This window comes from Hetaerina americana, unplaced genomic scaffold, assembly GCF_022747635.1.
Source record: "Hetaerina americana unplaced genomic scaffold, ioHetAmer1.1.p SCAF_100, whole genome shotgun sequence".
NCBI lineage: Eukaryota > Metazoa > Arthropoda > Insecta > Odonata > Calopterygidae > Hetaerina > Hetaerina americana.
Window position 1 is genome coordinate 791,212 of NW_027286071.1, and position 26,904 is coordinate 818,115.

The following is a 26,904-nucleotide window of genomic DNA, read 5'->3' on the forward strand; positions in this document are numbered from 1 at the left end:
TTAAATTTAGTCACGGCATCTCCGGTAGTTCTTTGAATCTGCTACCTCATTCATGCACATTTTGTTTGAAATGGAAGGTAAATCTATGATGCGACAGGACCTTTTCCCAAGAAGGCACCTGATATTTTCCACCTGTAGTACACTTAATTTTCTCACAGTTTGAATTAATCTGAATTTAAATCATTCACTTCGCATGCTATCTTTTAAAACACTAATTGCTGAGTAACACTGGAATAGAATCATGTTTACCTATGTTTCACTTATATCAGAAGGAATGTTATAAAATATTAATGTCATCATAGTGAATCAGAGCCACAGTGGATTGCCATTAGTTTCTAGTATCTAGTCTTCTGAAATCTGGTATTTCAAATGATCAGGTAGCTGAAGTAGTGGATTGTCTGCTTCAGTGTCATGAATGACAAAATTTAAAAAATGTATGTAAATGAACTTGAGGCTTAAATTATATAATTAAACAGTGATATCCTCAGGATAAATCTGTTAAATTCTTGATAGCATTATGCCGGTCAATGTGTTGCAGTTTTGGATTGCTCTGTGTGAGCGAATCTGCATTTTTATTCTGCATGAATAATCAACTCATTTTCAACAGAACTATCCATTTGTTCCACATAATCATATGAATTATCTGTATTAACTGTGGTTTTTTTCTTTGAACTAATATGGAAACAAGTTTTTACTGTCTAACCGTGGGGCATTGATCTGTTCTTTGGTAAAAAAATTCCGTATATAGTCTGATATCACTCCTATGATCTGGCATTAATCTTAATGAACCATATAGTCTTCAAGTTTGTTATGAACTGTTGAATGGTGACCCGTTATGACATTACTCGTTAATATATAATATTTTGACTGTTGACAAGTGCTATTCGATTTTGGATTAAGTTTATGTGAAAATAACTCATTTAACTCTCTGAGGCAATATTAACTGTATTTCACTCTTTATTTATATATTTGAAAATTTCTTCCTTTTATATATAGCTCTGTTAACTGCTACATTCCAAATCATTTATTTAAACAATTATTTTATTCTGTCAAGCCTTTTATGTACATGAAAACCTTAAAAGGTTGAATATCTATTAATTGAATCCTAAATATTGATAACTATATTTTACCTACTCCAGTTATTGGATTTATGACATTACTTTCAATGGATCAAACCGTCATTTATTGCTTTATAAGATCTTAGTTCCTTCCTTTAAGTAGTCATCCTTTTTCTTCATTTGATATCTGCCCATTGTCAGTTGAATATCTGAATTGGGAGGCAAATGTAAAGCCTTGAGAGTTCACTAAATATTTGCATTTGGAGAAAATTTGCTCAAACTAGCTACATTTATTTAAATTTACTTTAATGTTTATTGTTAAATTATATGATGTATTAGGTGGAAGGGGCACTTAATTGTGTATTCAATGTAAAGCTGACCATTTATAAAAATAAAAGTGTTTGGGCACAATGTATATGAAAATATAATCTTAACTCTTATTGGTCAAATTATGCTGTTACTCAGAATATATTGCCTTAAAAATAATATTATTATTATTTCTTTGAGCCTATCATCTTTTATCATAATGTGTTTTACATGCATATGCTGTGGAATTGAGGTTAAGAGCTTAAATTTGTTTCATACCAGATTCAGGTGCTAATATGTTGCCAAACAACAACCGCCACAATTAGGTTTCCTCCTTCTGGAATGTTACAGATTATTTTATTTGTCGTCGAGGATGTCTTAGAAGGCCAAGTGGAAACCTTAATGAAAGTCACTTGTTTGTTTCTCTTTTGTTTGGAGTTTTTTAAAATTTTTTTGTTTCTCTCTCTTGATTTGGGAAAGTTATCCTTGATTATTTACATTTAATTAATGTTTTCCTACTTTGTACTGAATTGTACAATGCTAACTATATGTTCATGTTTGCTTATTACTCACCATATAAACAAAATCAAAAGGTCATGTATAAAATACTGGTAATAACTGTGCGTAGAGGTAGAATCATTGGATATTTTCCCTCCATACCCATTGTGCAGCCTCCTTTGTCACTCCACTAATTACCTTTTCATCGATTTCTTTCTCATTTATTTGATTAATTATTAACAAGGTCATTAAGCAAGCTTTAAGAAGCATCAAAAGAACTGCACCAACTTGGGTGACAGGGAAAATAACAAGCTATTTTTAATGCACAAATACTTTAGTCTGAATAATATTTTTTCGCTGATGCACTGAAATTGTTCCTTCACAGCCATAAGCATGTGAATCACATGATTTTTTTCACTCATGTTGGTCCAGGAATAATGCTTTTTAATAATAATGGGAGCTCAAAGAATTTTTCTCATTTTTTGCACATATTGGTCTAGGAATAATGCTTTTCAATAATAATGTGAGCTCAAAGACTTTTTCTCATTGCTCTAATTGCTTGGAATTGCAACTACATTGTATAGTGGATCAATTTCTTATGGTTATTTGCCTGCCTAAATACAATAAGAATTATCTTAATAATGGATAAAATACTGGCCGTTGGTAACATTACTTTTCCAGAAGTCATTTAGCTGAGGTTAACTGGATTTGCATAAGAATAATAATTGTGATACTTAACCTGTAACCTAAGATAGTATGTATGACAATGTTTGCCTTATGATCCATTGATATTGAACGTTGTAGTACTCTTTTGTCAACCAATAATTAGCAATTTCCATGTAAGAGAAAATATAAATTATCGTGAATGATTGAGGCATTGATGATATGTGCATCCACACTGGCAAATGAAGCTCTCTGGGCAGTTTCTGTTCATGGCTTTCTGAACTAATAATACAAGATACTTGTATATTTGTACAAGGTCATCTTACATACTTGTATACAATATGCCATTGGAAACATTTGATAGTAATGAGATGAGGAAATTAGAATCTTATATGTCCAAATGGGCATTAAAACAACTTTTTCCAGTTACTGAGAATAAATTGTGAATGAGAGCTAGAACAACTTGTGTGTTGTAATTCGATGTGTACTTGTTAGATATTCTCTGTGTCTTCAGAACTTATATAATCTTGACCTTCTCACATTACTGCTCTTCGAAATTAGCTGCAATGTACATCAAAGATGCCATAAACGCGAAACCTATTTGAACTTGCAAACCTTTTTATTTTCCCCCACGACTCATGCACAGGGCCCCTGAAAGATGCTCCCAACCTGCTCTGCACGCCTCATGCGGCCTTCTACTCCGATGCTTCGTGCACCGAGCTGAGGGAGATGGCAGCCAGCGAGATCCGCCGCGCAATCGTGGGCCGAATCCCGGATTGCCTCCGCAACTGCGTCAACAAGGAGTACTTCATGGGAGGGTCGGGGTACCCCGAGGGCATCAATGGCGGTTACTACGGCGGTGGATCCCTCCCGGTGCAGCAGGCGCACTCGACGACTCCGCACGAGCCGCACTCGGCGGCCGCCGCAGCCGCGGTGGCCGCGGCAACGGCGGCGGCCACGGGCTCATCCCTGCCGGGCGGCCTGCCCCACAGCCTAGTGAGTAGCCTGCCCCCCAGCGCGGCCGCCGCCGCAGCGGCCGCCGCGGCTGCCGCAGCCGCCGCGCACAGTGCCGAGTCGTGAGGGGAGATCCCCCCGCCGCCCCCAGGCCTCCTCCTTCCGCCCCCTCCCGCGGCGCCCCGGCCCGTGCTGCCGGTCCTCGGGGAGGGCTCGAGGGGTGTGGGGCAAGTCCCCGCGCCCCCGTGACGATCTGACCACGCCGACCGTGTCTCTCCACTCCTACCTCTTGATCGTGGAAGGGCGGACTAAAGATGGCCCACATTGGGACACAAGCACTATTTCTCACCTTCCACCACCACCACCACCCCCCTCCCTCCCTCCACAACCCCCCTCAAGGTCTCCCCCCAATCAGGCCCCCCTTAACCCCCTCGCTTTGGTAACGTGTGCGATTCGCGTTCGAGTGAGTTGATCATAGGTCTCGTCGGCCCCGCAGTTTTTTTATATCTTCCCTTGTAAACATCTGACCTTCGTAATCACTCTACCCATGATGCCCAAAGAAGACTTCACTTTTAGGAATAAATGAATTGAAATGGTTTTTGACGGAGGTCTTGTAAAAATGTTTTTTTATTTGATGTCAGGGCCCCTAATGTTGTGAAGTGGATGGATACCCCTGTGGGGAGTGGTGACAAGTGAATGATAGTAAGGTGTAGCTGGGCCGGTAGTGAAGGCAATCGAGTTAATGGCTCTGCAATAAAACTCACATGAGGGTAACCAATGGGAGTTAGGCAGTCACCTCAGCAGTACTCGTAAACCTAATTTCCAGGTTTGCACAAGGAGGGGAGGATCTGTGCTTGATTTTTAAGCTTGAAATGATTTTTTTTAATGATGAAATTCAAGGGAATTATTAAAATGGCTAGTGCTTATTTTGTTGGAAACTGCTAGTAGTGCTGGATCCCTTGTGTTGTTCTGAGAAATGTAAAGAATATTGCTCAATCATTTGTGTAGATTTTGTTGATTTGTTGTATTTTAGTCTTTTCAAGAAAAATTCATATCCAGTATTGGTTATTTTTTTAGGTAACTGAGAATTTATTGAGGTGGTTTGGATTTGTGCTTTACTAATTGGGAAAAAGTTTCCCTTTGTCCCCGAGGGTGAACATGGGAAATCTCATATAGTGGGAAGCAGGTCAGTTTGCAAAGATACTTGATAAAAATTATTTTCCTTGCTTGCATATGTTCTTGTTGCATAATGGACCAAGCAAGGGGATGGAATTTATATTAGAACATTGTTAGGAACAAAGGTAAGGATTCTTAGTGTCATTAAGCGAAGTGAATCTGTTTCTGCAACCTTGATTGGAACTTAATTTCCCACACCCATGTTCTTTTGTAGAGGGTTATTTCTTATTCATGAGTTAAAAAGAAATTTTAATCAGTGATTTCGTCATTCAGTGTCCCATATAAATGAAAACTATTCTTTCTCCTCCATAATTCCGCTAGTTAAATTATAATTGGACCTGTTGAAAACTAGAAGCGCACAATTTTTACCTGGCAATGCTGTTAATTAATGTAATAATTTTCAAAGTTTTAACTGTATTTTGAAATTTAGAAAGTCATCCATCAGGCAGTCTTCTGTTAATTTAATTTGAGATCCTGGATCAAGCAGTGAGATTATGGTATATAATTTTAATTAAAATCACCAAGTCATACAACTGACTGGTTCCTCCATTCGTTCCTTGCAGCCTCTCAGCACTCCAGACCCATCTAACCATCACTCGCAGAAGCCAGAGCCATCAGAGGTGCACTAACACCGGTCGTGTCTGTCCGTCTGTAAGGATTCCTAAGAATGAGAGAAATATGAGCAGCTTTTTTTTGGGACAAGTTTAAGCAAGCACACAGATCTTCCCCATTCACCCATCTCCCATTTTGAAATTCCTACAAAAATCTCTGGACCACAAATGTCCTCTTGCTCTCCCCCAAGTTGCCCATATTAACAGTACCACCTCCCTTGTGAAGAGGGACTGCAAAACTAAAGGGAACTTTGGTCCTCCCTCGTTGAGAAAAAGAGACCTCGTAATACATAAAAACAACGCAATGGTATCTGCTGTGACTCTCCCCAAGTACAAACCGGAATGGCCTCCGTACCCCAAAATGCCACTTCATTTTTTAGGTATAAACATATATAAATGCATATATAAATATAAATATATATATAGCCTCATAATTCTTCCCAGAATGAAAGAATATAATGAAAAGTTGCCTCAAAATAACTAAATTTGTGCACATTTTGTGCTGTTTCCATTTATTGTATTTTTTTTTAATTCACGCCCCCCCTCCCTAAAAATCTCTTGAGACACAAAAAATGGGCATTTTGTCGCCTTTGTGAGAGATGCCAGAGACGCAGAAAGGCCACCGAGGAGCACAAGGTGTGCCTAACTTTCTTTTATTGGAAAGACTGTGAAGCTCTTAATGATGGAATGGATGGATGTTGTGAAGAAGAGAAGTGGTGTTTATGATCGGTGTTTTGGATTGAAATGACATTTGCATAACAAGATTGTGAGTTGAATTTTTTTTTGCTCTGTAACAGATTTAATAGCTGTTGCCATTGGAAGCTGCAGTGTAGTTTGCAGGATACCTCTTTTGTGTGCTGGTTATGTGAATCGGTGGTTCGATATTTGGAAAACATAGAAAGGGACTTAGAAGTGGGGGCAGTCATGAAAAGATGAATAAACAGTCATAAATTTTACCTTTTTTATGTGTGAGTGTGTGTGCCTGAGAGAGATTGTGTGTATGTTTGTTTGAAGAGTTTTTAAATGCCAGGAGGAATAGTAGTTTGTATTTGGGATGACGAGCACTTTTTTATGTTGTTTTAAGGTACATTATTTTGCTCTCATAAACTTCTGGATCTGTAGTTTTCATCACACCCATGTGTTGAATATCAAGTTCGTACACCAATGTTTTTTGAACATCGAGTTCTTCGAAACTACATGTATTTTGCCCTAAAATATTAAGTTGCCAAAATGACTGAGTTTCTGAATGTCATTTTCATGCTGGTTTAAGAAATTGCTGAGTGCCGGAATGTTTTTTTTCCAAGAAATACCTCTCTGGAAAGAGAGATTGCCCTGATTAACTGCAGCACCCTTATCCACTACATATGCCTTCCTAACTTCCCTCAAGATGCTTTCATTCAGTTCTTTATGTGAGTTGGAAGATGCTTTAGGTCACTTCTTCCTGTGCAGCAGACAAACGTCCCCCCATAATTTTCCCTGGCCTCCGTACCACCCCCACACATGCATTCACTGTCATGACTCCCATGGGATCTCTTCCTTGCACTTTTTTTTGTGCTACCCACTAAACCTCGAATGGCAAATCTCTTTGCTTCTTTACCTTGCCAGGACTAACCAATGATACAAAAATTTATTGAATGAGTAAATATAATAACAGTAGGGACAATAGATACTTATCAACCAAATTTCTATTTTTCTTAAACGAAGAGGAGTGTGTGCTACGAATTGTGGATCATTTTTTACTTATTCATCGTGTACTGTTTTTGAGATGTTCTTTGCTTGGTGGTTCATCGTATGTTGTTTCAAGAGTGTTCTCAAAACTACATATCGGCTTGGAATCATTCCACGAGGTGGCTTGTTTCGGGGTGCCAACTGACGAAGATAGATAAAATAGTGACAGTGGAATGCGTGTGAGGAGTGGATGGGGGTTATGCAATGGGGCTGCGCTTTGCGAACATCCATTGCTCAGCACATTGGTTGGCATATTTGAAACATCACACACGCAGCACATGTGGCTGCCCACACCTTCATTGAGTAGGGTATCATCCCCTTTGGGAGTATATGATATACATATATTTTTTTTCATGTTTCTACATTTTTCTGTGGTTCTTTTTTTGTGTGTGTTTGTATTGTGACTATTTTTCCAAGTGCAAGTGTTATGTTATATATCTCCCATTATTAATTAGCCATATTAGGACCTAAAAAAACATTGCCTTTACTTCTTCAATGCTCATCCTATTGACAAAACAGGTCAACCTTACCCCTAGCACCCATAATTACCCCCCCCCCCCACCCCAATTTTCCTCCTTTCCCCCCTCACTTCAATCGCCATACTTCGTCCTTCAATGATCGATAATGATGGTGACATCTTGAGCATTTCCAAGACTGGCTCTTGATAACTATTGTAAAGTGAATGTTTATGCTACATCAAATGAGTGACTTCTTTTGAAAAAAATATTAAGGCCACTATTACTGCTAAAAATTGTAAGATAAAAAATGTAACTGTAAAATTATTCAAGGAGTGTGAAGGATTATTAGACATTGGAATCACCCAAGGAGAAATACTCAGTTTTGTTTTGTTAAGTGTAATTTTTACCCATCTGGGAAAATGGTTATAACTTTGTACATCAGTTTTCAGGGGCGCCTTTGTGTTTGTGAAGTAACATTATTTTTGACTTAAAAGAGTTCAGTTGTCCTTTGCGTTGGCAGTGCCTGATCGAAATGCTAATAACAATTCTTAAAGAGATAATTAGTTGACAAACAATAGGCGAGTTGATTTTATAGTGGCAAGTGAAGATTAGACTTGGGCTTGTCATGTGCATCAGCAGCAGCAGAAAGCAGGCAGATCAGAGGCGACATTCTTTGCCTGCTACGTGTACTTCTTTGGAGTTTGTGTAGATTCAGTAGATAGACAGATTTTAGTCACAGAGAAATGATGTAGGGCTATTGGATCTTCCAGAACTTTGAAATAAAACTTGTAATGAAATCATCCTGAACTTTATTATTCCTCTCCTTGTAAGATAAGATTTTCATCAAATATTTTTATGGTTTTTTGAAACAAACTTTTATTTTGTCAAAAATGACATGTATCACAGCAAACTAAAAACTTAAATCTTACATGACTAGACATTAAAATTCTTTGGCGCTATTATTGTTGCTGGTTATTTGGACTGGTTTCTGTTCAATTCGTTGCTCATTTTACTACATACATGCAATGCAGCGTTGACAATTTTATGTATTTTGTAAATCAACCTTGTTTTCTTTTAATCTTCAAAGCTTCTTGTATAACTCTGTAAAATTTGTATTACTGTAGTTGAGCACTCCTGTTATAATTCTTTTTGGGTGATTTTTCACTTCACATATAAAAATTGCACTCATGTGCAAAGCTTAACAATTGTTTTTGGCCGAGAGAAATGTGATTACTCATGAAAATGTCATCCAAGTCTCATTTTATAAAATGAAGGTTATCTAGTTGCCATTCTTCACTATATCATAAATTCTTTTGAATGTACATTGCATTATAACCAACAAATTTTATTAAAGAAATGAAAGAGAGTTTCTTAGTCTCTAATGAGTCTGGCCATGCACTTGTGTTTCCAGCTGAAGGAGTCGTCCATAAAGATTTTCCAGTAGAGCTGTTATATGCAATTATGTGACGGGCCGATAAAGAGAATCTCGAAAAGTTTTGTAATGCCTGTTTTGCTTTTCAAAGTTGATAATTAGTCAAGTGAAAGAATTTTGAATTATCATCATGTGGAGAGTTTTGACTTGTCACAATTATCACTGGCTTGCAGTAAGTTAATCATAAGTTAATAAATAGAAAAAATATTATCAATTAGCTATTTTACACTGCAAATAAAACCTTTAAAAATCAATAATTGCTTGAACGTTTATGTGCTTTGGAATGAGTGATGATGGTTAAAATACCATGCAATTCCTTAAATATGAAAAAGACAATTGTTCCCAGAGATGATCATTTCTTTAAATAGGGATGCATTTTGTAACATGGAGATAAGTTATGAATTCCAAGAGTTGGCATCCTACGTAGCATGAATGTGCAGACGACAGCATTTGAAAAATCGAATAAATTCGTCCTTGTTACCGTTAACTTTAATGAGCATATGTCTAGAAGGCGGTACTGGGTCGATTTTTCTGTGCCGTTCAACTCTTTTCCTCCCTATTGCTGCCTTGGCTCTCCTTAAGACTCTGAGAATTGGCAAAAGTTATCAATGATCCGCCCCTCCGTACCGCAGTCTCGTACGAAACAGGCAATTGAGTGCTTAAATGCGGTGAGTGGTGGTTGCTTCTTAACTGTCGCGGAGATGGAGGTGGCATATGTGCAGCCCTCGCCATCCTTGGATGATGATAAATGGCCCCACTTTTGGTCCAGCCGGGGGAGTGCTTTCTGGATCCGTAACATTGTAGTCACAGACATGGAGGCATCGTCAGGCCTCACCAGGCGGCGTCAGACAGCGTTCCCGTGGACCCTCATGTGCCGGTTGAGATTGCCAGATTGAGAGAACCTCAGTAGGCATAACTTGCATTGGTAAGGTTTTTCACCAGAGTGGATGCGGAGGTGCTTGGTGAGCGTGGATGAGTCCGAGAAGGCCTTGCGGCATGCCCGGCATCTGAAAGTAAGCAAGAGGGGTGTTGTTTTGAAGTGATGTTTTTTTTAAAAGTTGTATACATTAATGTGGTTCAACTAGTTACCCTTTCTGCCTTTAGGACTGGGAATTTTGTTGCATTTTGAAGACTTCAGAAAGGATTCATTTACGCTTTCATCTCTCTTGGCTGATTCAGTGGCATTCCCACCTAAGTCTTCATTGACAAGATTGTGGAAATTGCCTGCATTCTGATTGAGAAATTACTGGCCAAATATTATATAAATAGAAAGGGCTCAAGCCCTCAACTCTTGAAAGAAAAATTTTGGATTCCAGTGGAGAAATCAAGCTTTGAAAGAAGATTAAAGGTGTATATATGTAACCATAATTCACATTTTGGAAAATTCATAAGATATCAAGGAGTTAATTGAAGTACCTTAGTTAAGGATTATAGGCTGATGGAGATACAAATTGAAACATTTTTATGATCGTATTGGCTAATCATTGATTGATTTCAATCTTTGATTTTTTCTCTGGAAATATCACAGCTCACTGGTTTTTAATGAATTTGGTCTTATTTTGTTTTCATATTATGTTATTCATTTAGTGCTATTATTGCGGGAACTGGCTTTTTATTATGCTCATCCACAATCATGAAAAAACTTAAGCTTACATGAAAAAGAAAGGAGTTATCATTTCAATGCAGCAATTTCAGAGTGTAAAAATCATTTGCCTTGGGTCAAGGCAAATGATTTTTACACTCAGCCATTTTTAAATTGAAATGCATATTAGCAGATGAATCCGTTGAAAGTTACTGTTGCGGCATCTCCTGCAGTTTATTTGGAGTTATCATTTGTTCAGAGCTCACACTAGCAATTGACTTTTTTGGTTCCACTCTCATTACTCCAGTCTGCAAGCAGGCTGCAAGTGATGGCCTGTTGGCTGAACCTCACTTGTGAATGTTTGCAATCAGACCTGAGTGATGATGGGCGATGAATTTGGAAAGTAATAATATATTAAATGCTTATGCAGTTATGGGAGGCTAATGATAGAGTACATATTTTGCCAACACATCATAACTTATTAGTCTTGACTATTGAGATAAAAAGATTGGTGAACTTAGCAAACAAAGCATGAAACTCCTGGACCAATGATCCTCATCATCATTTTTCTTCTGCACCATGTTGGCAAAAATGTATAGAATATGCGTCTTAATATACTCATACCTCAACAATGTGATTGGCCCATTGATATTTTGATGCAGAGGCATTCACAGTTGATTCTTAGACTGCTTTATTATATTAACTATAGTTCTTGTATTTTTGTTGAAAATACTGTAATAACGTGAAAGTATGCCCTTTTTATTCTCTTTCCATATCCCATCATGCACGCATCAGTGTTAGTAACCATTATTACATATTTTCTACATCAGTACGTTGGTTCTCAAAATGTTTGCCCATATAATACCCTATTTACCAGTCATTGGTGGGAAAGGGAAGGATTTGGTTGTTAATATTCTGATGCATAAAATGAGGCAATGTTCTTTCGTCACGGTAGTGTCTTCTGCATCCAGGAGTTTCATGCTTGCCATGCTAAGAACCTCTCTCTGTTCTAGGCTACCCAATTTACCTCCCCAAACCCAAGTTCCTGCTTAAAATAATGCAGACCCTTATTGATGCCATAAACATTAATTGATGCTCATTCATCAGAAATTGACATCTTAAGCTAGAAAGGAGTGATGACATGGAAAAGAGGATGCTGTGGGGAAGGGGTTTAGTTTCCCTCATTCAATTATTAGACTCAAAATTTCCTTTACAGTAGTGATAACAGTGTGCATGAAAATTGGAAATGTTCCGGTTCGTACATGATGAGCATTTTAAATAAATATTGTTGATCAAGACTGTCATTGTTATTTCAGCTGCCATTAAAATGTACCAGTATTGGTGTTTTCTCAAATTTGGGATTGTTAGGTAATTTGTGATAAATACTGAACCTGTGAAATTTTGCTTAAATCAGTTTTGAGTCAACCTTTTTATGAAATAAATTGTAACATTTTGGACTTCTTTTTTATAAAAAATTAGGAATAAAAATATTCTATGCCCTTACAAATTATATCGAGTAGTAGTAGTAGTTTTCAGGGGAGGCGACCGACAGCTAAGGTCATTTGTGCCATGGGGGATGGACAGGAAAGGGTGGGGAGAAACCCGGCGTCGGCATTAGCCTACCCTTGTCGGAAGGCGCCAAGGGGTTCACAGTTTGACCTCCCATCCGACGGATGACGTACTCACTCAAAATGCCCTCCACAAAGCATCTCAAGTAGGGATCGAGATACCTCTGAAAAATATTCAACACCGCCGGGATTTGAACCCGCGCCCTCAGGGTGGGAAGCCAGTACGTCAGCCCCCGCATCATCTCGATCCCCAAAAATTATATCGATTGGATTTTCCAGTTTCAATTATTAAAAAAGTGGGCAGTTGATTTTTTAATTTAATTGAACCATATAAGTACCAGGAAAGTGTTTGTTTCAATATGAATGCTCCAAAACCAAGAGCCTCTTTTAAGTATTGAAGGACTACATTAGTGTAAATATTATCAAATTGTGCTCGGTGAGATATTTTACGTAATCATATTTTGTATGGTTAAAAACATGCAATTTAATTTTTGCCTGGGAAAGCTCAAGTACCTTAAATTTTTATAAAATTTAAAATTGAAATACGAACAAGATAAATACAATAACCTGTAAAAATAATTTTTGTGATTCTCTAAGTGCATATTTTTTTATGATGCACGAATGATCTTAATTATAAACTTCGACAATGTTAAGAGAGTTTCTTGGTTTTAGACCCTGTAAATGCCATTTCTACAAGTCATACTTTTCAGTGAAAATTTTTTTTCTTCAAAGATACAGCATTTTTTCCATGGTCCCCCTAAAGTGCCAACTTTAGGATCTTACATGATATAAAAGTGACTTTAATGAGTATGCAAGGGAAATTGCATGGAAGACATACAAATTTTAGCCAATTGGATGGTCTTTTTAGTCCAAATTTAGTATGGAAATATAATATAGACTAAAGAGGCCATCAAATCAAGACTGCAAATGAGATTAGAAAATAAAATCAGAAAAATTTTCTGGCTAAATAGGTATTGTTTGTGGATTTCTGTTTTGAAAAGTTGCCTAGGTAGTCTCTGATGATATTTTTTTAATTTTCCCTACCGAAAATGGTAAAGGTTATTTCAAAGAAAATATATTCCTTGATTTACTTTAGAGAAATAATAATCAAACTTGAGGATTTGCCATTTTTGCCTAAATCTTACCAGCCACTGTGTAGAATTTTCTGTCAGGCAAAATCATTTCATCCTGTAAGACCCATTCATGTTTTCATAAGGTATGTTGAAGAAGTTTCATATGAATAATTTTGAATGTAATTTGAGTGGTATAATTTATATTTAAAAAATGTAAGAACATTGTTGTCTCTCAAAATGCTGAAATATTCATTTCCCAATTCATTATTTTTGGGGAACAAATAGTGGTACAAATTTTTTACAGCGTTATTACATATTTTGGTGTTCCTTTAAAACTTTAAGTGCTGTTTTCCAAGTAAATATTGGGGAAGAAAATATGTGATCTCATAGGAATGGCCTTACATGCCTACTCATTTTTGGCATTTATCAACTCAAAATAGAACACTTAATAGCAGTACAAAATGCTGCAAGTACAGTGTGCAGTTTTATTTCAATTTAATGTAAAGGGAGAAGTATGCATTCAATGATTTTGTGAAAATTATGGTGTAATTTGAGTAACTTGTAGCATCATTAAGTTGTAAAGACAGGTGATATTGACTTAAATGATCCAAGTAGATGTGTGCAATGAAATTAGTGTTAAATGAGCAGTAGGATTGAAATTGTTCTTTAGAATTCTTCTCCATGTATACTAATGTTATTATATTCTTTGAATTTTAAAAATATTGGTTTGGACTAAGAATATCATACACAGTATATTTTATGCTCATGTTTTGTGAAGTTCATCACCCACTCCCCTCTGATTCAGGAAAAATTGTAGGAAAATAAAACTCTGATGATGAACTTGGAAATCAAAATTGCCATAAATTATCATGGCATGTGTTGATAAAATTTTGGTGGATTTTGTGTTTGTGTAAAAATTTCTGTCAGCCAAAATCATTTCATACTGTAAGATCCATTCATTAATAATCTGATGAAAATCCAATGCCATGGTATCTTGTTGGTTGAGGGGTTGTCTGGTGAACATAAAATACATAAATCAGATTGATGTTCTTCTGTAAGTATAGAAACAATATTTTGAGATATTTTTTATTCAAGGAAAATGTTCGATTGTTTCTTGTTTGAGTATATACTCTCATTCAATCATAATTTTTACACTATACCTCACATGTCCCTAGCCCAAGATAAGTTAAGCAAGACCCTGACACAAGTGCTGAACTTTTTGAAATTAATGAATTTAATATGTAGTTACCAGGGACAAATATTTCTGCGATATCTGTAAAAAATTTTAATTTTTCTCCTGAATGAATTCCTGGGGGTGTTTGACACATATAGTGTAATATTGTGACTATCATAGATAACCTATGTCAAAAGGATGAACAGATTTGTTGAGTCAGTGTGTGATCAGGTTATAGTATGTGTAACTACTCTTTAAATATATTGATGATCTGACTTGCATTAGCATTGTTAAATTAGCAGTTCCTATATCACCACAACCAGCCAATGTCCATAAATTAAGCTGTATTAATCAATTAGTTAAAGTGTATATTTGACATGCTTGACTTAAGTCCTTCTCGCATAGGAAAGAGGTCTTCCACTCATGAATGCAAAAAAACTGGAGATTCTATCCATTGCTTTGTGATCTACAAGTTTTAGGAACAAAAATTTTCTTGTTTTTATTGAAAATTAACTCTGAAATCAGAGTGTTTGTTTTGGGAATATTATTTAAGGAGGGAGTTATTTGATTTTCTTTCTAACAGTGTGATTTACACTACCAATGGGATATATATGAGCATTAAAATCACTGTACTGTATAAATTGCATTCGTATTGACTCTGGAAGATGTAGGATTTCCTAGAAAACTTGACAATGGTGCATTATGCAATGCATTCGATTCATTTGAGTGAAAATTATTATGACAAATGTTGTTTCTCTGGTTACAAGAAATTGAAAAATATTGTTAAGGAAAATTATTTTATTTTTAGCATTTGTTGTAGACATTGTAGCCATTCTGGCAAAGATATCACATACCTCAAATTAATGTTGAAAGCACTTGATTCCTGGTAATACATGTGTGTTGGGAATTAGAGAGAACAGCTGCCCCATGTGCCTTTGCCATGGATTCGTAGATTAAAAAACAGGAGTCTCTGTTCTTAGTTAAATTTAGTATGAATTCATTCTTCTTTCGGGAATTTCCATCGCGTAGTATGACTCACCTACATGACGGAAATTCCCAAAAGAAGAATGAATTCATCAAATAGATGTCGCGGAAGCCTTAGGATTAAATTTAGTATGTTCACCAAAACACCGATATTATGTGTAAGCCTTTAATCAGACCTGGGCGATAGTCATTCTGCCTCACTCAATCAGACCTCCTGCTGTCAGTCATTCTGTCCATATGGCCTCTATGATCTTTGTATCAATTCCATTTTCATGTCATCTGTAGTGCAGTCCCTGAGGTTAACTATCAAAAAGTATTATGCCAGAACCAATTGCTGTAAGTGTAAATGCTTGCTGGGTAGTTGAGTGAAGGCACAAAAGACAAAAAATCTTGAGGAATGTGGGGTGGTGTAATTTGTGAAGTAATTCATCTAGAATTTCTTAACAGTTCGTGAATATCTCAAACATATTAGAAACGACTTTTCAAGAGCATCACTTAAGATAAGTAGTGGTAGTAGTAGTATTTAGGGGAGGTGACTAGCAGCTGAAGTCATTTGTGCCATTTGGTAAAGGATGAAGGCTGGAGAGAAACCTGGCGTTGGCATTAGCCTACTCATAACGATAGGTGCCAAGGAGTCTGCAGCTTAACGTCCCATCCGATGGATGGTGTACTCCCTCAAAGTACCCTCCTCATAGCACCTCAAGTAGGGTTTGGGATACCACTGAAAACTATTCCAACTGGGGAGCCAGTACGATAGCCACCATCTCGAGCCCCTCACTTAAGTTTGATAGTAATCTTTTATTAATGGCAGTGCCCTCATTCAACCATGTAAATTATGCCAACTTGAGTAATTTCTGACCAAGTGTTGAAAGATTTTTCTGAGAATGTTCTTGTAAAAATAGTATTTATGTCTTCATCCATGCATCCCATAGAAGCAAACACTAGTTTGGATATGATAATTTCCATATTAAATCCAAAAGTAATTGAAGAAGGTCATGAGCCAAATCTAATTTAATGTTGACTATTTTTGCATGTTCTGGAAATTCTCAATTTTGAGGAGGATATCAGGAAAATTGAAATTAAAATATCTCAAAAATAGTCTCAGTTGCTAAGAGTGATTAGGAAGGTCAGGGTTTTGAATGAAACCTTAACTATTCTTCTAAGGGTTATCAAAGTGATGGTAAGGTGTTAGGTACAATTGTTGCAGATGACATACACAATGCTTTGGCTATAAAGATAATGAAGTCACAGTGATTGCATCAGCCAAATTCTCATCTAATTCTTTCAGCCAAATTCACAACTAATTCTTTGGTATTATTTTGATATTAAGTTCGTGGCCAATATGGATTGCACCTTTAGAAACATTGAAACAATTGAGGTTCCTGTGATGCAAACAATCGGTGCATGTAATACATGACTCTCTTAGTATTTAGAGGGGAATGCTCATGACTCATAGTATTTGGAGGTGATTGCTTATAATAGCTAGGGTCATCATTGGAGGTGACTGATATACTTAATGTAAACAGGGTTGGCTGCATACAGTTTGTCCTGGGTAATGCTAGGATACAAGAAGGATATCAAGCTCAGCTTTTTTTTGATACTGATTGATGAAATAATCACATTCCAAATTTAATTTTAGAAGATAAAAGAATCAAAGTAAGACACTGAAAACATGGCTGAATTTCTGCAATGGTGAAATTGTTCCATTAAAGTTTATTGTTAGGATGTTGTTTTATCAGAATACATCTTCATGCGAACTTGCTAATGCAAAATTCAGAAGACTTCCTAATTCAAACACAGTGCTGACCATCGTGGTTTTAGTGCATATGCAATCATTTAGGAAGTAGACTAATATTTGTCATGGAAAAATTTCAAGAACATGTGGGATTATAAAATCCTGTACAGCAGTAACATTTTGGCTTCCGAAACGAGCATATTCTGAGTAGATTTTATTACCTAATTTTGGAAATTCTCATCTAAAATGTATGTTGTTTAACATGGCACATATCTAATATTGGTGGATGGGGAGTTCAGATGGCCACCGCTAGTAAGAGGAGTAAGATAGGTGTCCATTGTCACTCTAGCTGTTCAACTCATTTGTGCAGGAAATGGCTCTTCATTTTATTTAATGACTTTTTGATTGGGGTGAGATTGAGACCTAATAGTCCCTTTTTCCATCTAACCCCTATTCATGCATGCAGTAAAGACAATTACAAACACCCAAGCCCTAGGTGGAAGGAAACCCTCCTAGGTAGGAATTAAACCTACAACCTCCCGAGTTGGCAGGTGAGGGTGTCACCCTGCCACCACCAGGGCCGGTATGGTTAAAGAGGCATGGGATGAACTGGAGATGGTAATTAATAAAATCAGTTAGTTTTGCTGATGTACAAGCTTTAGTTTGCCAGTCAGCCTAGGTTGTAAGCATTGTTGAGTGCATCAGAAAGTCAGTGCCGTAAGTATGGAATGAGAATAAATGTAAACAAAACAAAGATTGAAGAAAAAAGAAATGTAAAGAAACAAAGAGATGGGCTAAGTTAAATACAATAAAAGGAGTTCATAAGCTTGAGCAGGTTGGAGCAGTTTATGTATCTCGGAGCTGTTCTGGACCAAAATGGCCTATAAGACGAAGAATTGCATTAGGCAAAGAAGCTTTCTTAAGGAGGATAGAATTAATGACTGGTATGTTGAGTAAGGATGCTTAGAAAAGGCTTGTTAAAACTTTGAAATGGGGCATGGTTTTGTATGATGTGGAAATATGGTCGTTGAAGCAGCCTAGATTGTAGGCTTTTGAAGTGTGGGTTTGGAGAAGAATGCAGAAGGTGAAGTGGAATGAAAGGAAAACAAACAAGGAAGTGATGGACATGGTGGGGGAGGAGAGAGGATTGTTGGGAGATATGAAAAAAAGACAGGAAAGATGGATGCAGAGCATTTTGATTAGCAATTGGATGTCGAAGTCTGTGATAGAGGGGAGAATATTAGTCAAACTAGGAAGGGGTAAGAATAAGATAGTGATGTTGGACAGAGTAAAGGGAGGAAGGAAGTATTTGGAATTGAAGAGGGGCTTGTTGTAATGCTGGATGTCAGTTTATGCTTGGTTAAAAGAGACTAGGGAATTGTTGCTGTACCATTTGGCAGCTTGTGTTCATCCAAAACCTATCTTGACTTGTAGATTACCAATAATAAGTAATAATATATAACATTATCAAAATCTATGGATAGAACCTGCTAATTTTCGTTGTACAGGGATGCTATAAACAGAGGATCTCATCCTTTTTTCAAAATACTTTTACCTTAAATGGCCCTTAGAAATTTTATTTAGCTGCTATTGGGTATAGGCCATAAACTTGGAACCTACTAAATGTTATACGTGTTGGTGGAAACTACTGCAAATTTAATGTGAAACTGTAAAACATCACTGATTGACTACCCCTTTCCCACATAGCCCATCGGTTGCAAGGGTGTGCTGCGGGTTGCTTAGCAAAGGATAATGTTTCGCATTCCTCATTCCTGGCCTTGTCAGGGGCTTCAGGAAGAATGAACAAGGGTAACGAACGCTCATAGGAAAGCCTGTGAAGTTCAAAAACCAGCGAGTTGCTAATCACTAAGTCAGTAAGATTTTATGGAAATAATGTAAATAAAGTCTTCATAACTTAATTCTGTTTTAGGAATACTCCATCAAGAAATGCCTTCCAAGACTTAAGGAACTCGGGAATCGTTTCTGCCACCAATATACATATTACTAAGATTAAAATTAAAAATTGAAAAATTCTCACTTATGAACTCTTGAATTTAAAGGAATGGGATACATGAATTTGGATTCAATAGTATGAATTAAGTTATTTTGAGCGAGTTAAGTACTTTAGTGATTGATGGGAAACTTTTACATACCACAGTTACCAAGTCACTTGAGTTTCCTCTCCCCATTTTTTTCTCTCCTCTTCCTCCCCTCTTTGAGTATAAAAAAGAGTTGCCGTTTCCTTCGCCTCTCCTGATGATTAAGCTAATTAAATAAAACTTGAGTCGTTTGACTTTGTAATTGTGGCTTGTAAAAGTTTCCCACCGATCAATAAATTGCAACGGATTACCACGAAGTTTTGAAGGATCGAGTTTACTTTATACAATTCAAGTACCTCTTTAGAACCCCTTTTTACCTCCAACACATCGTAGGGAATATACGTATACGATATAATAGTCTGCAGATCCGAATAAAAGAAAGTTGGCTTCATTATACTTTAAGCTCTTAAAAAAGAAGTTCTAGCCTTGCATTCCGAATGACGTGATGGCATCCCGTCCAATAAAGTATTCAGGAGGTCAAGGTTGGACTTAGTCACGCTCGGGGTCAGCGAAATGGAGTAGGCATCTGAGCTGTAAAATCTATATTAAAAGGTTTAGTTCTTTTTCCACAGGAATTTACATTAAGGTGCAATGCATTTCACCGAATTGAGGCGGCATAAGGTCAGATGATTCCGCAAGCTGGTGAAAAGCCTTTTGCCTTAAAATAAATTTCTGTGGAAAAAGTACAAAATCTTTTAATATGGATACCAAATGCTTCCATGAATTAAAGCCTGAAACTGTTGAGTATATGAACTGTAAAAGTTTTACGCTGCTCTTAATGATAGGAGTGCCAGCCAGCCATTCACTGCCAACATTACGAACACTTTCACCTTTCCCCAATTCTAGGCCTGCAGGTAAATGCCTAAAGATCTTCGAAAATGTTGTTATAAAAATTAAGTGAGTCAATTTAAGAGCTGTCCCAATGCAAGATTTAAATAGTGACTATAGCCTAGTGGGCATGGAGAGCAATTTGAGATGCAAAACGATTGGGAGGTAAAACATAAATTACAACGGACCATGAAAACGCTAAAGGAAAAACGAGAAATATTCACCATGGTCATCAATGAAAAACTGAAGTTAGGAAGAGTCCAGCCCAGAAGAAAACTTGAATAATCTCAAGTTCATTCCCTCAAAAGTAGCACGAGAGCTGCTTGCAAAGAACACTAACGACCGGCTACCATGTATAACGTATATAAGATAACTTTTAGAAGCAAGAAGGGAATACAAGAAACGAAGTGGAGTGAGCCTTTTACGAGTAGTTTTGAAACCAAGTAATATGAGAATCTAAGATAGAAAAGGTAGAGCGGATTGAAAGATGATGCGAAGAAATCAACGGAAACAAATAATTCAGAGGAATAATTAAATGAAGAACACAATGTATTTTTCCACTGTTCTTTATTTTGGTACTACTAGTTTCAAAGCTTAGGCGTCATCATCAGGTACGAATTAGTCAACTTGCGGTACATTTATATACCATTCAGACCAAAATAAAGAACATTTGAAAAATACATTGTGTTCTTCATTTAATGAACTTGAACTTCCACAAAGTTGACCCAGAAACAATCGAATATATAAAAGCATAGGAACACTGAAAAAGCATACAAACTAGTGAAGAGTCTCTACAGAGTAAGGAGAACTAAATGGGATTGGGACGAAGATAACAAACGTTGAAACACGGATGTAGTGCATCAAACGATAGTGGAGTGGACGTAGACGACCGTATTCCACATGTACTTAGAAATGAATTCAACCCATTCCTGAACTAAGGAGACGCAAAATGCCGAGAGTAGATAAAATCAGCATAGGAATTACGAGGGCGCTCGGAAGTGTAATAAAAAAATCCTGCTTGCAATAACCAATGAATACTTGGATAGGAATTAAAGATCGGCGACGAATGTGGAAGGCTGGCGGAGAAATGAAAAGTGTAGTGATTGCTATGCCATAGAAAACGAGGGCCGACATATGTGAGGTACATCGAAAGTTGAGCCTAGTATCATGTGCATCCAAAATATTATTACGAATTATTAGGCAAAAGCTAGGGGAAAATACTGTAGACAACCTGCTTGAAACCTAATTGTATTCAAGAAGAGAAAGGGGACGAGGAAGGTCATAATCAGTCTAGAGATACTAGTAGGCAAAATTATACAAGTTAACTAGCCATTTAATGTGGCATTCGTGGACTTGAACGAGTTGTTTGGCAATATCCAGGGAAACGAAATGTTGAAATTGCTGAACGCACTTGGCATAGATTGTAACGACAGAAGATTTATCTATCTAAAACTTAACTTTAGAATATGCTGCTAGTATATGGGCTCCTGAAGTTGGATTGATTGCCGAATTGGATCGCGTACAGAGCAGAGAAGCTAGATTTGTAAAACGTTTTTATGACAAACTGAGTAGTGTATCAAAATTATTAAAAGATCTAGGTTGGGAACCACTTACGGAGCGAAGGTTAAATTATAGATTAAATCTCTTGAATAAATTGGAAGGATGTCTCTTTATCAATGATGTTTAATATGTGTTATCAGCCCCATCTTTTTACGGCAGGAGATACCATGTCATGAAATTCGAGACATTAATTCCATTGTCTAGATATTAAGTGCTGAATAGATATTTTTAAGATGCCATTTTTCCCACTAATGATAAGGGATCAGAACAACGTTGTCCGACCGCGTTATGAGGGAAAGGTTCTTTGGGTCAAGGGTAGCCTGGTGCGCAATCACCCCCTGCCACATACCCTAGTGTTGGCTTACAAGGTACTAAAAATATTAAATAATAAATACAACCAAGTCTCTGCAGTGCAAATGGGAGATGGAAGAAAAGTAGAAGCGAAAATAAATTCAGGCGTTAGACGAGGAAATACATATATCACTCGCCAATATTGTTCAACAATCACTTGGGGGAAGCACAAAGAATAGGCATTAAAGAACTTAAGTGAATGGGGAGTGAGAAGTTCTGTTTCGCTGTATTAGCAGGGAGTCCAGAATGTCCTAAAGATTGCAAGATGCATTCAGAACTACCGAGAGTCCTGGTAGTCCTGGTAGTCGTTGGACTCATCTTAGATAAAGACCATACACTATATAGACGTTTTAGAAATTCAAGCTAAAATGAGAGGGATAGGCTTCTATTGCGTATTGGTAGGCTTGTTCTACCTTTGCACGATCCGTGACCTTAAAAAGAAATTGAGGGATGATACCGCAATCATTTTTGTAGAAATATTTTGTTTCCGATTACATTTTCTTTAACGTACAAATCATAAAACAAGGTTATGCATAAATGACACACATTAAGGTTATTCATCTTTCTCTAACTTCAATCCACGCTTTCAATCATCTGCTATACTTCTCTAAAAAATAGGGAAATAAGTTCGTCCATGAGTTTCAAAATTAAAAAAACATGGCGTCTTAGTGGAATTACTATTTCTGTAGTTGGAACCGAATCGATCATTAAATCTAATAGGAGCTATACAAATATTGTACTTCGTAGGTATATTGTAAGAAGGTTTATTATCTGGTCAAGGTCGGAGTCGATATGAATTTCTATTACTCATGTTTTTGGAGTCGTTGAAATTCAGAGCACCCTTTGTTTTTGGGCGAGAATTAAGATAATATTGGAAGATAAGTAAATAATGAGCTTGAAAGTTGATATTTAAATTTTTGTCCAACAATTTACTTCTTTGCCTTTATTATTATTTTGTTTACACAGTGAGCAACTAACTTATAAAAACAAAACAAGGATTATCTACAATGCACAGTATCGATATTTGGTGGGAATTATTAAGGGTTCCGCTTTTGTCCGAATCTCGATAATTTTAATCAATATCATCTAATTGTGAGTCCAGATTAGACATTTTAGAAGACTTGAATTCTAAAAATTGTTCTGAAAAGGCATCTATCGGAGATTTTATTAAACCTAAGCTATTGGCATTGTAAATTAATGAATGACTGTTTATATTGTTGCTATGGATGAGCAACATTGTTGAACAGCATTAAATTAACTTTGCGACAGCACAATGAACAGTGAGTCTGCTTATGTATGTATTTGGGGATGGAAGGAGGGAATGGTATGCGCGCACTCACCTGTAAGGTCTTTCCCCGGAGTGGGTTCGCATGTGCGTCGTGACCGATGACGACTGCGAGAAGCGGCGCTCGCACACCGGACACCGGAACGGCTTTTCGCCGGAGTGGGTGCGCACGTGGGCCGTCAAATTGGCCGCCTGGCTGAATGACTTGTGGCACTCGCCGCAGCGGTAAGGCTTTTCGCCCGAGTGGGTGCGAAGGTGCGTCTTGAGGGTCGAGGGCCGGGCGTAGGTCTTCCCGCAGATCCTGCAGAGGTTGCTCCCCCCGGTCTCCCCTCCGGCGCCGCCTCCACCGGCGCCACCCCCTACGGCCTTGCCCCCGACGCTGGGTGTCCCGGCGGTGGGCGGAGCCGTCGGGACCACCGCCGGCGGAGCGGCCGGCGACGAGAAGCTGCACCTTCTCCGGACCGGAGGGAAGCCGGTCTTGGGGGGCTTGAAGCACGAGGTGGTGGGCGGGGAGGCGGAGCAGACGGGCGTGGGGATCGGGTGCGGCGGCGGAGGTGGCTCCGGCGCCCGGAAGTCCGCGGTGAAGGAGTAGGTGGCACCCGCGGCGTATGCCTGAGGGCTCAGTAGACCCTGGCTTTGTGAGTACACAGGCGAGGGGTTGGATGGGGGTGCCGGGGCCCATTGCATCTGCGGGGAGAGATAGTTCCATGTCAGACGACTGTACACTTGTTTGGCTGTTAGTTGTCATCCCATAAAAGTGTACTGCTCTCATCTCAAGGAATGTGGGACGACGGCGGCTGCGTTACAGAAGAATTGTCCCTGGATACCGGGCGTGCAGCGGACGAAAATCGTTCCCTAGCCGTATGATTCATCTTTCTCTGGAGAGAGGTATCTCCCAAGTGGTGGGAAAATCTCGCCCTCTTAATAAGGGGGTAAATTCCACAGTGCCTGTTCAAAGGTGAAGTATAAAAATGCTGGCAAAGGCTGCACCACTGATTTACCAAAGGTTTGCATGTAGAGGAAGGTTATGCAGGAATTGAAAAAATTATCTGTACAAATGAAATTTTTCCTATTAGGTACTTGAGACCGCAATCAGGCACTTTCTACATCACAAATAGCAATTGTAACTCTGTAAGAACCTTTAAGTATTTAATATCATTTAGTTTTATATCTATAGGAACCGTTAATGAGGAAATGATAAGGAAACCATGGATCACGGATGAGATGATTAGAAAGATAGATGAGAGAAGAAAATGGAAGAATGTAAACAAGGAGTTAGGCAAAAGGAAGTAATAGAGTGAAATAATAAATTAAGACGGGTAACAAATAAAGCAAAGGAAGTATGGCGTAAGACGCAGTGCGAGGATATGGAAAGTTTCCAGAGGAAGAGTGAAAATGGTGCTCTATACAAGAAGGTTAAAACACTATCGGGAAGTAAGAAGGGAAAATCTGTGTTAACAATTAGAGATAGGTCAGGTAAGGTAATAGTAAAAACAAGAGAAGATCCAAGAGAGATGGATGGAATGTATAGAAAAACTATGGTAAAGAACTTAGGACAGCAAGGTTAGACATACATACCTGTAGAAAGAGAACATGACGTAGATGAAGATAGCTTAGGTTCGGCCATACTCGACGATGAGATAGAAAGGACATTAAGGGAGATGTAATCAAATAAGGCCGTGGGGGCGGACAATATTCCTCCGGAACTACTAAATGGTTTAAGAAAATGTGGGAGTCTTTATGGACTGATTCGTAGCATCTTTGAGGAAGGAATCGGATCGGAAGACTTAGTGAGGTCAGTGTTAGTTCCTGTACTGAAAATGGCAAAGGCTACTTCATGTGAGGACTATAGGACAATAAGTTTGATAACCCACGCAGCTAAAGTTATTCTCAGGATCACCAACAAAAGGAAAGAGAGCAGAGCATATAATTAAGTAGAAGATGATCAGTGTGAATTTAGGAAGGAGAGAGGCACGCCCTTGCAATAATGAGAGCACTAATCGAGAGAAGTGTAGAATACAATCAGGACATATTTGCCTGTTTCGTAGATTTCGAGAAGGTGTTTCATAGAATGACTTAGGAAAAACTAATGAGTATATTTCAGAAAATAGGAATAGATTGGAGGGACAGGAGGCTAATCCGCAACCTGTACATATCTCAGACTGCTCAGGTGCGAGTGGGAAACGGAGAATCTGGATGGGCAGTGTTAGGAAGAGGTGTAAGGCAGAGTTGCCCATTATCACCGTTGCTGTTCAACCTGTATGCAGAGGAAATGATCAAAGAGGCGTGGGAAGAACTGGAGGTGGAAATGAAAGTGGGCGGGGAATTCGTAAAATCAGTTAGGTTTGCTGATGACCAAGCTTTAGTTTGTCAGTCAGCCAAGGGGTTGCAAGCATTGCTGAGTGAATTGGAAATTCAGTGCGATAGATATGGGATGAGAATCAATATTAATAAAACCGTTTTTCCAGAAAGAGAAAGGCTAATATTAACATTAAAATCGGAGGACAAAAACTAGAGAAGGTGGAACAATTTACCTATCTCGCAAGTATTCTCGGACCTAAATTGTCTGAGTAGTACGGAGAAGAATTGCACTAGGCAAAGAGGCTTTCACAAGGAGGAGGGGAGGAGAGGAGGGGAGTTGATGACAGGGACTTTGAGTAAGGATGTTAAGAAAAGACTCGTAAAAACTTTGATATGGAGCGTAGCTATGTACGGTGCGGAAACGTGGTCATTGAAGCAGGAGGATAGACGTAGATTGGAGGCTTTTGAAATGTGGGTGTGGAGAAGAATGGAGAAGGTGAAATGGACTGAGGGAAAACAAATAAGGAAGTACTTGGTATGGTGGGCGAGGAGAGGGGTTTCTTGGGAGAAATCCTAAGGAGGCAAGAAAAATGGATGAAGGGCACATTGATGGGCAGTGGGATGTTAAAGACTGTAATAGAGGGGAGAATGTTAGGCAAACCAGGAAAGGGCAAGAACAGGATGGGGATGTTGGACGGGATGAAGGGAGGAAGGAAGTACACAGAGATGAAGAGGGACTTGTTGTAGAGTAGGATGCTGATTTATGTTATGTTAGGAGATATTTATTTGGTAGTTGTGTCCATCCAAAACCTAACTTAACCGGTAGATTACCAAATAACAATGGTTTTATATAGTTACATCATATCTAAAACCCAATTTTTTCTATTTTATACCTCCTAAGTTCATGTGACAAAAAATCGCTCGAAGTAGTTTTTCTAAAGAGAAATTATTTCCTCAGTTTGAAGCCAATGTATCGTAGACGTGTCCTTGGTTCATTTGAAAAGGTTTAGAAACGCGTCAATATGAAGCATTTGTTGCAATGAGCATCGCGTGGATTTGCTTGGGATAGACATGTCGTAAGCTTGCATTTTTACTGGAATAAACTTGAGAGTAGAGTCCCATCTCTATTTTTCGTTCTATTATTTTTTAGCGAATTAATTCCATTTCCCAAGTTGCCCTGCGGGACCTCCTCTCCCTTCATTTTCCTCCGTCTGTAATACCCTATACGTTTCCGGGATATTTCGCCAATGCGACCTATCCGCTCTTCCACTCTCACTGATAATTTTTCATGTCACTCTCTAGCTCTTCTCTCATCTTTTTACCATCTCTCCCCTAATTGTCATCGCAACCCTCTTTTTGCATTTCTTTCATTCCCTTCCTTTATATTTCTGTCTAGACAAGGGGTGACCCCCCCCCCTGCCCTGGGTGTGGGGACCTAGTACCCTTTACACCGCATGAGTGTTGGGCAATGATGTGTTTT

At 38.2% G+C, this 26,904-nt stretch overlaps 2 protein-coding genes across 3 annotated transcripts in view; one reads left to right on the forward strand and one right to left on the reverse strand.

Annotated features, from left to right (window-relative positions):
* Nucleotides 1–8,252, forward strand: part of CtBP (C-terminal binding protein) — an 81,712-nt gene extending 73,460 nt beyond the window's left edge. For both annotated transcript variants that reach the window (XM_071599041.1, XM_071599042.1), the window contains exons 8-9: nt 3,172–3,521; nt 5,219–8,252. In XM_071599041.1, the coding sequence (XP_071455142.1) occupies nt 3,172–3,521; nt 5,219–5,284 (416 nt within the window). In that variant the 3' untranslated portion in view covers nt 5,285–8,252. The remainder of the gene's footprint in view (nt 1–3,171; nt 3,522–5,218) is intronic.
* The window catches only part of LOC139700444 (protein glass-like), a 66,522-nt gene continuing 47,862 nt past the window's right edge, over nt 8,245–26,904 (reverse strand). The window contains exons 6-7 of the mRNA XM_071599046.1: nt 23,179–23,810; nt 8,245–9,891 (exon numbers count right to left, since the gene is read on the reverse strand). Of these exons, the coding sequence (XP_071455147.1) occupies nt 9,729–9,891; nt 23,179–23,810 (795 nt within the window). The 3' untranslated portion in view covers nt 8,245–9,728. The remainder of the gene's footprint in view (nt 9,892–23,178; nt 23,811–26,904) is intronic.